Genomic DNA, 12,223 nt, shown 5'->3' with positions numbered 1-12,223 from the left:
TACCTTTATTATGACTTTTTACATATGTCGATCCAGGAGATAATCGAATTATTGGTAAATTTGAAGTGTATCGTTATAAATGTAGAACAAATGCATAAATTGTCATCCGTAGAGCCAGAGTTCTTAACTTGACGGTTCTTCAATGATAGCTAAACAGTGATTATTTTGAATAAATAATTAATTTATGCATCAACCTCCCCGAAGATAATTCATACGAATGTTTTCATGTCTCGGATGTAAGGCTGTACATACATCTACATAATGACTTTTGTACAGTATATAATTAGTATACAAAAATATTAAAAGTTATGTGTTAAAGGTATTAATGAAAAGATTTTAAGGCTAAATAACCGACTTTTGTTAAAATTGGCACCAATATTTTTATTCTATCTTTGTTTTCACTTATCAGTCTATCGACAATTTAGCAGCATGATTACATGTTAAATTGATGCGAACAAATTCAAGTGCTAGATGTTTGTGTCACATTTTAAAAAAAAAGATTCCTGAAACATATGGAGATAACGAACATTATTCATGATTAAAAGTCAAGAAAACATATGTAAAAATAATTAAATTCGACTTTTGTTGATGAATATGAAAATATTTATATTAGTTTGAATGAAACCAACCATGACAAAGGCCGCCCGTGAGGCGGTGTGGTTAGAGAGTCAGTATCCAAGACCATAATCTGAGAACAGACTTAAGCAAAAATTAAAAACCAGTTTAACTTTTGAAATAATTTCAATAATGAGACAAAATTTACTCCAAATACTTAAGACATGAATTCAATTTTTAAAGATTCACGAGGTTATGAAATACGACGCTTCACGTCGGCATATTCCATGAAGCGCGTTAACGCGTTGTAGTTCATACACCTCATGAATCTTCAAAAATTTAAATTCATTTCTTACATTAACATTATTTTTCTGATGTCTTGCCATAAATTTACGCTGTTCAACTGTCATTTTTAAAACAAAGCAGTGTGCATGATATTTTTTGACTTTTTGACACCAAGAGTAGTATTATGACGTAATAATGGAGATATTCATGCTTATTCGTGGTACATACCTAATGCTGTTCATTAGAAAATATACTGCATTTTATTTTGTTAAGAATCATAGGGGAAAATTATTGGAAATGTAAATATTCGTATTTAAATTTAAGCTAGTGTTATAGATAATTTTTAGAGAAGTTTTTAAGCAAATACGTCGAGCAGAACTCATAAAATTAAAAATCAAAATTTTGACTTAAGTCTGTTCTCAGTTTATGGTCTTGGAGACTGTCTAGATTCGCAAGGTAAGGATTTGATCCTTACAATTAATGTATATCGCAGGCTCGCATCTCACTGTTGAAGGTAGAAACTTTATAAACCGAGGCTTTTTAGGTGCTGGCCGATAAAATCCCTCACTGCTTAATGGCCGTTAGTGCCAAGTAAATGACAATATACTAGTACTTGCAAAGAGCTAGGAAGAGGATGGGGGTTGATAGATTCACATTAACCTCCTCAACACAATTTAATGCAACCTCAATTTCTAGCTTTCATCGGAACACATGAATTAAAATTGAATCAAAAGTAATTGCTATTGGAGAATAATTTTTAACATATTTTTATAATTTTTTTATTACAAATTTTATTGGACAATTTTAAATCTCCTTTTTTCAAGGCTAATTTGCGACAATTTTGGTTAAATATGTCAATTGGTACTTGAGAAAATTGTAATCAGGAAAGCATTTGGCTCATTTAGATAGAAAGGACATGAGACAAGGTCTCTATATAGAGTAAAAAATATTATTTATACACAATTGTGTAAGAGAACATTTTCATATGCACACTAATGGACTTGCTTCGGATGCTGAATTCGACATACATTTTTCAGATAATAGACCAGGTAAATGTTATGGTTGCAGGACTATTTCCAAAAACCTATAAGGCTTATATAAAATTGTATAAACCAAACTTGCACAAATGTTGCATCAAGAGATGAAAACTCTCAAATATGCTTCAGATGCTTGATTTTGACTACATTTTCATGAAGAAGAACTAGATTAAATTTTTTATGTAGGTCTATTTCAAAGTATCAGATCAAAATTGCTTAAATATTTTCATTTTTGGAATGTACACTTTTTGTTGGTTAATTGTGTAACTTTGCCTTGCTTAAAGACAACATTCGTTGAGGTGAGCTCTGTAATCTCTGATTACCTATGTTTTTAATATGCATTCTTGTCACTTTATACATGTTTATATTTATTATGCTTATTTTGATCTGGATCTGTGTGTGTCAGAGTGTGGTCGCGTGTGTGAGTGTGTGTGTGAATGCGTATGTGAGCACTCGTATCTAAATATGCATTGTAAATATATACTCTGTTCATTGTATTGTATTCTTGACCTGTTATATAGAGAGGGTATTTACAGTGTATAGGCTTAAGCCTGTTGCCCAATCTATTCAGTTTACTGAATAAACATAGTTTAAATTAACATTTTCATACAAATAAGCTGATATCGGATCTACCTGGTAACAATTAAAAAAATAACAAAAAAATAACAAACTGTAAAATACACAATGCATTTTATGTCGCAGACTCCCTGTAAAATACGCAATGCATTTTCTGTCGCAGACTCCCCTATACATGTAGCTTAATCTATACGTGAAATATTGCAACAAATTTCTTCCCGTTTACTTCATTACATTTCTCTTAACAGTTGAAAAACTTATAAACATACTCGTATATACTTTTTAAAAGAATCTTACATTGTACAGTGTACGTGTATGTATGCGGCAAATATTTGCATTTTCATACACCGGTATGAAAATTAAAGGGGAGGGGGGGGGGGGGGCAATTTATCTGTCCGAATTTACCCAAGCAGAGAGCTACAGTCCTTCAGCTTTTGTAACCCTAGATCAGCATTGTAATAATTTCGTCAAGAGTTTACAAAAAATAATTTTTAAACTTTAACTTGAATCTCATTGTCTGATTTCATTTCCTGTAGGATACTTTAAACATTATATAGTGACATCCTCTCTTTATTAGTTCATTATTTAACTAGAAAAAAACTAGATCTACCACAGTTTGATCAAAAAGATTTTAGAGTGATGATTCTATTTCACTCAAAGTACACGTGTATATTGTATCCTCATGTTACACAATGACAATACCAAAACAAAAATGGGTTTTCCATTGTACTATAAATAGATATTTACATGTTCGAATGAAAAAAAAAAAAGGATACAGAAAGTCATATCGGTGAATCAGAATCATTGATTTTCAGTAAGAATTTAAATCAATGATCATTTTATAATATTTCCTAACTATAAGACGACTGATTATTGAGATACATTACGAAATTGGTATTTTATGAGGAAAAATGATTGGGGCCTGTCAATCTACAAGTTTTTGAAATATTTGTAACGTACGACAGATTCACCTTTTTTTCACTGTCAAATTATGATTCAAGGTTTTACAAGAGGCTTTAGACCCTTCAGCCCCGGGGTTTCAGTTTCCAATTCTATAGTTATAAAATGACTTTGAGTTGCAAAAATTTATCTTGGAAGGAAAGTATAGCTTGCATCCCTGGCCATCCTCAATAGAACCTCATTTTTCATAATATTTATTTTGTGTGATCTTTTAGAGAAAAAAAAAACGATTAGAGCAAGTTGTTAAGTGAGAACAGGTACATTGTTTCTGCAAGGATGAATCTAGGATGTCTTTGTACTCTCGTCATCCAGAACTTGTATTGTTGTTTGTTTTTTGTTTTTTTAATCTCATATTCCCATTAATAAATATTTTTTTTAATAGTAATAAAATGAAAAATACAAATCCACCTTGTTATGTTAAGTTTAAAAAGTTGTCCTTATAATTTTGAAGCGATATGAGCAGAAACAAATCGATAAAAATAACCTATTGCAGATTTATTCAAAGCAGGTGCGTGTGGTGGATTTGATCCGCTCCCACTCAAAACAAAAATGGCGTCGTACAGCAGACGCTTCGTACTCATCGTAATTTCGTGAAATACCTCAAGTGGAAATAGTATCGTGGATAATTTCGTTTAGTATCATTGCATGCAGGAAAATATTCATTTAATTTTTCATCAAAACATGACTGATTCTATCAGGAAAGTGGAAATCCAGTCGAAATTTTTATGGCATGTCGCACGACTGAGCTATTTTGACTTGAAATATCACCGGTGAGTTTATTAATTCTAAACAACTTTTTCCTTATCCGAGACGATTGATGGTTTAAAAACTTGTGTAAATTATGTTTCTTGCGAAAAAATTACAAATAACTACCGTTTGACAAGGAGCAGCTTGTATAACATAACATACCCGTCACATTGTTAATCCGGAAAAAGGCGGGTTGATCATTATCAATCGAGTTTTATAAAGTTTACACGATTTTTTTCTTGATTTATTAATATTTAAACATGAGCGACTAAGAGTACCATGAAGATTTTTTATACAAAGGAAGTTCTTATGTATTGCTTTCAAATAACAAAATATCTTAGTGGTACTCTTAGTCGCTCATAGTTTTTAGAGCGTAAGAATGTTGAAAATACTGCATATTCTTACTATTTTTACTATTCTTACTATTTTTCGTGATCGTGCAGAAACAAAGTCCTCTAAAATTCATTTTATGGACGAATGAGAAGAAATCTAATATGTTTTATAAAAAGTAGGTGTTTCCATCTTTCAAAAGACTGGGGTGTCTTTTTATATACAAGTAATCTATTTTCTGAGAAATTTGGGGGCCATGCGACATTACTTGTCCTATCTTATTCTTTCCCAATTATACGGTATTTCTTAGTTCTTACACCGGTCATCTCTAAAGTTATTAAGACAGGGATCAAAATTTGAATATTTGATAAATCACTCCATGCATCGATTAATGTATAGGGGTTTAATTTCACGGGTTGTAATTTTCACGTTTTCTTCTCATCTGACATGATCGCGGTTTCTTGAATTCGCGGTATTGGCATATAATAAAAGTTACATCCCTTGTCTTTATTTGTTTAATCTATACCATAGCTACATTTAAACGACATTCATCAGCGTTGTTTCTATTTCACGAACAACAGGGTAGGTTAAGATAAAATTGATAGAATTAATTGATAATTGATTAAAAGAAGTGAATTTATTAAAAGTCCTTCACCCTAAACGTCAAATGACTATTACGATGAGTGCATGTGCACCCAAGATCTTCAATACAACGCGGCGAAAAACTACTGGACGGAAATAAATGTGTTAATAAAATTCGCCGAAATGATATCCTTCCACATCTTCAATAAGTTCGATATTTATTTGAATGATTTTTAAAACCAAAATGTTGATAAAAACTAATTAAATGATAATGCAGGTATCAAATACGCATGGTAAAATTAGTTACGCACGGGTAATCAAACCCCGGGCCCAAGTATTTTGATTGATGTAGCGTTGACTATTAAACAGCTTTTGAAGTTATTATCTGCCTATTTGAATTAAGGTTAAGCTTGATAATTAAAATAATTGAGTGACGAGTACTACTCGTAATTACTCAAACGACCGTGTACTGCATGTACATGTAAAACAACCTATCGTAGCTAGTCTAGTCTCAAATTTCCAAATAAAACATGGAGTTTATCGATTATTTATTCATTGTTTCTTGAATTCACGGATTTATTAACACCATGAATGTAGTGAATATTAACATCGCGATTTAATTTCCCCCTATACAGTATGTGATAATTAATTGTTCTATTCACGTGTTCGAATACGACACGACACAAAGATATCTTAAACTCTAAACTGAGCGACAATAGGTCTATATTTGCACCAGTAAAGAAATGTTTCTTCATATATCGCCTCTTAAACTTGAAAATTCTTATTTAAAATCTTTTTGTGAGAAAATACATGTATAAGTTATTAAAGCAATCTTAACATAAGTCAAATTTTATTTCTTTTAACGGTTCAATTCTTTTCTAGAATATATACCAAGGACCAATGTTGTGAATACTGTGGTTTCATCAATTTTAGTTGACATCAATTTTCGTGGATTTTGTAAATGAGACCTTGTCGAAGATTCTTAAAATTGAATAACATATCTTTATTCGATGATCGTTGACTTTCGTGGATCTGCTCAACCATGAAATCCTCGAAAATTGGTGCTGAACGAAAATTGATGAAACCACAGTAATTGTTTATAACAATTAATATTGTAATTTTATTTATCAAATAAGGGATATAATTCTAGGATTCTTCAAAAAGGACGCAAATATGCTGTACACGTTGCCCAGATGTGCAAAGATATTTTTTTTTACTTTACTCTACAGAAGTTGATCCAGGAGGTCATTGAATCATTGGTTAATTTAAGGTTTAGTTAAGACGATGGCAATGAATATAGATTAAATTTAGAGATTTTCATCCGTACTTAGTTTTTATCTTGACAATTCTTTCATGGCCAAACAGTGATTATATGTAATAATAATATAGACCTTCGCTTTAGGTCGATGTAATGATTAAGTGATGAGTCCGCCGAGTTTGTTTCAAGATATAATTCAGACGATTGGTATTGCCGGTATGTCTCGGGTGTATAATTATGGCTGTTGACAGATACTGAATTTTGTATATTAAAAATATAAATACGTTATTCTCTTATCACTTCTATACGAAATTAAAAAAAAAAAACTCATTTTCAAAATTAAGAAGTCGACACACTACAAATTTAAGAAAACGGCAAATTAAATAAAAATAATGCACTTTGTGCAAAAGTCCGTCGCAGTTTCTCCTAAAAATGTTAACAACTGTGAGGAAAGGACGGTGTTTAGATGTGGATACTTCAAAAAAGAACTTTTAAAAGAACGAGGGCGCTTTTGATTGGCATTCGGCAGGAACCTGGGCGTAATTGAAAAGTGAAAATTTTATTGACATGCCACATGAAATTTTAACATTTTTTTAATTTATCGGGTTCCTGTGCAACAGGAACGGAAAATATTTTCCCAAAATTGAGCTTTTATTCGCTAAAAAATAACTTGAAAATTGGCCATATCAGACATTTGGTACAAAATTGTACATTTTGAAACACATTTTTCTAAAAATTTTCTATGTCTGGGTCTTCTCTCCATGATTTTGAAACGCTATTTGAGTGTATTTTAATTCAAAGAAACGATTACACTTTTTTGAAAAATGGAGAGAAGACCCAGAGACCATGAAAAATGAACTTTTTCCCAGAAAATCCAATTGTGTCAATGTCGTGCGTCTTTGTCCTTTTAAAGACTCTTATAAATGTGTAGTGGTGATAGCTCAGAAAGTTAGGCTACCTGTTCAGTGCACTCGAAGCGAAAAGTTTTTGGTTCGAGCCTGGCATGGGGCGTTAATTTTTTTTTATTCAGGCAAGCAACCATTTATTTTGTCAGTTTCGTTTTATGTACTGATGTATTAAAATTTTGAATTAGATAAATTTTTGTTCAGATTGGTTCTCAAGCGAAATCAATTCTAATTTACTATTTTATAATGTACATGTACACGTATCATGCATCTATGCACTAAATATATTTTAGGTTTTATTTTTTGTGAAATATTACTATGTTATAGTACCCCCTAGAAAAAAATGGACATAAATGTTACAATTTCACAATGTCTTTCAAACTAAATGAAAAAAAAAACCATGGACGTGTTTGTAAAATCTGACCAGGTATGTTCAGCCAACCAAATCATGGACATTTAAACCATAAATGTTTCGTACAAATGATTCCTGCAGATCACCCGCCAAATGCGCCCATCTTCTTAATTTGAGACTACGATTTTTTTTTTGAAAAGTCAATACCATTAAATCTTACTACTTTAATCTTTTTACAACCACGCCTTACGTACGAAAAATAAAATAAAATTAGTTTTTGGACATAATTATAAATGACTTTTTCTTCCAAATAATATTCATATTGTACTCTTTGTATATTATGAAAAAAATACTTCTTAAACTAAACCAAATAATGGATCAGAAAAATACATTTCTTGTTATTGAGGTTCTGTTAACCTAATTAGTTATAAAAATAAACATTTTGATCCTTAACACAAAAATACTAAGTACTCTAAAGTTTACATTTGAAGACAACTGAGTTTAAGTAAAAATAATATAAATGGTATCTTTGGAGACCAGGTCTTTTAACAATCTGTTGGAATTTTCATAGGATATTTGTGTGACCCTCTACTAGCGTACATGATTTACAATATTATGAAGCATGGTTTGTTCAATAAAACTCTAGAACAAAATAGAAAAAACGTTTCTATCTTGCTATGGCCTTCAGTTTGACATATAAAGAATCAACAACAATATATCACCTTTCATACAATATTCAGCTACGTATGTCCTAAACGTTGACTTTTTTCCAAAAGAAAGTCAATGCCCTTCCACTAAGCTTCAATTATCCTTCACAGATACATATATACCAGAAATGGAATCAGATGTCAGTGGACAAGACAACATATTACATCTAATTTTGAAGTCAATATCAACTTCAATAACTCCAGTACTTACAATAAAAATGACTTGTATGAGCAGTTGTAATCCATATTATGTAAGAAGAAAAGAGTTAATGACAATTAAAAGAAAATTAAGGTAAATATTTTTAACAACAAATTTTTTTGTACATTTCCGGTTGCCATAGATGCACTTAGGTCAGCGAGTGAAACATATTTACGAATTTTAATCTTTAAGTAAACTGGCAGTGACAGACATAATAGATACTATATATTATATATACAGTTCACATCTCTATCTAGGTAAACAAGATACAGAAGAGACAAGTTTTTATCAGTAAGTAATATGTATTTCATGTGACAGTCATAAATCAGATCGCAAAAAAGGGGCGTATGGGGTGAACGTACTGAGGCAGGTAAGTTTCTTTCATTCTCTATAGAATTCCTTCTCTAGAATTTTGAAAGACTTTTGGGAGTCGAATTCAACATTTTTAAATGTAATTTAATCAAATTTAACTCCTTGGGACCATTAACTTACTATTCAATTTGTTTGACGTTTTAAAATCCTATTTTTGAATAAGAATGCTAATAGCTAGAAAAATATTTTTGAAAATAAAAAGTTAAAAAAAAATATTTTATATGATCATGTTTTTATCTTTTACTACATTCGTTCATTAAGCCATTGAAAAAAATCGCAATCATTAAAAACATATCTTCTTTGTTTACACATAATCAGGTATAAGTGCAATGTTTTGCAGTATTTTGCATTAGCTTACAAGACTGTTGGTTCTGAAATTGAATTTCTAAATTACGATCCTCCACAATATGTACACAATGTTCTCCAAAATTCTGTTTGCTATTATTTTTAACATTTTACAAAAACAGTTGACTTGGAAATACTGGTATTAAGTATGATCTTTATTGTTTAGCAAATAAGTGTGATCCGTCTTTACAAAGCTTCAAATTCATGGCGACCTCAACCACTGCCCAAGACATGATGCGATGTGACATTTGCAAGAACAATGAAGTACAAATGCACTGTGATGCGTGTCTTGTTAATCTGTGCAAACTCTGTGTAGGAGAACATTTTTCAAAAGATCTCTCAAAAACTCACAAAATTGTCGACTACAAGGACAAGAAATCTACTCCCATCTTCCCGCAGTGTGCCAGTCATTCCGACAGCCTTTGTGAATGTTTCTGCAAAGACTGTAACATTCCACTTTGCCTTAAGTGTGTCATTTCTACCGACATACACAGGAATCACAATCTCTCTATAATATCTGATATACTTAGGTTTAGAAAGGATGCCATTAATAAAGATTTTGAAGAACTCAAAGAAACTATCATTCCTACATATCAATTCATTAAATCAAGTGTACAATTGCGACTGAAGCAGATAGAACTCATTTACGATAATATCAAAAAAGATATTACAAAACACGGACAAGACTGGCACAAAGAGGTAGACAAATGTGTAAATAAACTCAGCTCTTCAGTACAGGAGATGAAAACCAAACACATCAATCTTCTAAAAGAACACCAAGATGATGTCAACAAAAGATTGGGAACAATTCAAGATAGCGTACAACAATGTAAAAATTTAATGGAGTCCAATGATATTTCACTCTGTTTGAATTATACATCATTAAATGAAGAATACAGACAGCTCCCTCAAAAGCCTGTTGGAGATATTCCAGTTTTCACTCCATTACAAATTACTCCGAGTAAATTTCTAGATATGTTTGGTAATTTAACTAGTCTCACCTTCAGAAAAGAAAAACAAGGCTACAGCATGAAAACAGAATATAGCTTACCTATACTTAAACACCTAACTGAAAAACCAGACTTCAGAGCCTCCAAAATACAAATAATTGATAAAAGTGATGAAGGGATTAGCCAAGATAGAAGTAAAAAAATATTGATAAGCAGTCGAGATAAAATGCAAATTCTTGAATTCGATCAGGTTTCGCTTGTCAAGTCTATCACAACCGAGACACCAAATAGAGTTACGGATATATCAGTAACAAATAATGGAAAACTGGCTTATATTGTTTATAATTATGATAATAAAAATATTTCTGTTAATAAAATGAACGAATCAATGGAAAATATATGTCTTGAGAATTGGAGATACTGTGATATGTATATAAACTCTTCTGGTGACCTCCTGGTTATCATGGAATGTTATGAGGAAAAACAAGTAAAGGTTGTCAAATATCCTTACTCAAACATGTATGTGAAACAAACCGTCCAATTTGATAATGAAAATAAACCTTTATATTCGTCTGGAATATGCAAATGCATAAGTGAGAACAGAAACTTTGATATATGTGTGGCTGACTTTGAAGCTGGGGCAGTAGTGGTGGTTGATCAGGCCGGGAAACTGAGATTTAGGTACACCGGGAATGCTTTGTGGAATAGTCCATGCAAGCCAAAGGGAATCAGCACAGACAGTCAAGGTTACATCCTTACCCTTGATTGGAAAAATAGTTGTATCCACATCATAGACCAAGATGGGCAATTTCTCGGTTATTTTGAATTATCATTTCGTAAATCGTATCCTTTGGCAATGTGTACAGATGGAGATGATATGTTTCTTGCAGTTGGTGATCGCAGATCTAAAAATCCCAGCATTTATGAATGCAAATACCTACAAGAATTATAGAATTTAACATGTCAGGCGGAAATATTCAAAGGCAGCGCTTTGTAACATTTATTCAAATCCGGTCGTGAAGTTTATAACAAATATCTCTCTTACTAATAAATTTCTTTAAAAATTTATTTTGCTAGATTTGGCACTTAAATATTCATAGGCCATTTTGGTGGCAAAATTTCATCTCTATAATTGTGTGTGAGGGTGTGTGAGAGGGTGTGTGTGTAAGTGATTGGATAAAGTTTGTAAGTATGTTTGCGTACGTGTAGCTTTATACGAGTAATTTAATACCGGTAAGACAAATGCAACGTAGTCTTATCAGTATAAAAATTACGTCAGAATGAATGTATTCTTTCTTATCAATAATTTTAAGATGACTTACTTTGCTAATTATTTTACAAAGAAGAAGGTATGGTTTTAGCTTTGTTGCGCCCTAAAAATGTAATGACATAAAAAAGTTTTGAAACTGCCTTAAATATCAGTTAGATAAATGACTCTGATAAATCAGGAAAGAATATGGCATGAAGATTTACCATTCTGCAAATATGACGTCATTAACGTGAAGCATTTTAATTTCTATTTTCAACAGAAAAAGCCTCAAAATGGCACATTTCAAGTGTGATTTTCCTTTAGAAAACAGTGTCCACAGCCGTCGCCCACGTTTATTTTTGATATTTTGTGCAAAATTCAATAACAAATCACATATCTCAAGATCTTTGTGGGCGATGCCTGTGGACAATGTCATCTGAAAGAAAATTCCGTTGAAAATTGGTGTCTTCTGCAACTTTTTAAGAAAATACGGGAAAATGCACATGTTTATGACGTCATAATTAGCATTTAAAAACACATGTGAGAAAAATGACTTGTATGATTTTTCTGCATTAAATTTCAATTATTCAAAAGGCATGAGTTTTTCAACTTTTACACCTGTTTCATTTTTGAGAAAATCACAGGGCAAAATCTGTATGGAAACCATACCTTCTTCTTCTATATTCATTAAAACCATTAACAAAACATGATACTTCTATTAAGTGGCGATTAATCGTTTAGCGGTTGCTAGGATCCCTTGTGGGTATTGCGAACTATCTGCCAGAAGATAGTCAGGAATAAAACATATGGAGAT

At 31.6% G+C, this 12,223-nt stretch overlaps 1 protein-coding gene across 1 annotated transcript; it reads left to right on the top strand.

Annotated features, from left to right (window-relative positions):
- The first annotated feature begins 9,414 nt into the window (after positions 1 to 9,414).
- On the top strand, positions 9,415 to 11,112 carry LOC134276975 (uncharacterized). The gene has a single exon (XM_062759258.1). It carries the CDS (start codon positions 9,415 to 9,417, stop codon positions 11,110 to 11,112), a length of 1,698 nt encoding a protein of 565 aa, XP_062615242.1.
- The last annotated feature ends 1,111 nt before the right edge of the window (positions 11,113 to 12,223 follow it).

Source organism: Saccostrea cucullata, unplaced genomic scaffold (genome assembly GCF_032062105.1).
Source record: "Saccostrea cucullata isolate Sc308-1 unplaced genomic scaffold, CSIRO_AGI_Scuc_v1 ctg1316, whole genome shotgun sequence".
Lineage (NCBI taxonomy): Eukaryota > Metazoa > Mollusca > Bivalvia > Ostreida > Ostreidae > Saccostrea > Saccostrea cuccullata.
This window is presented reverse-complemented; position numbering and strand designations above follow the sequence as displayed.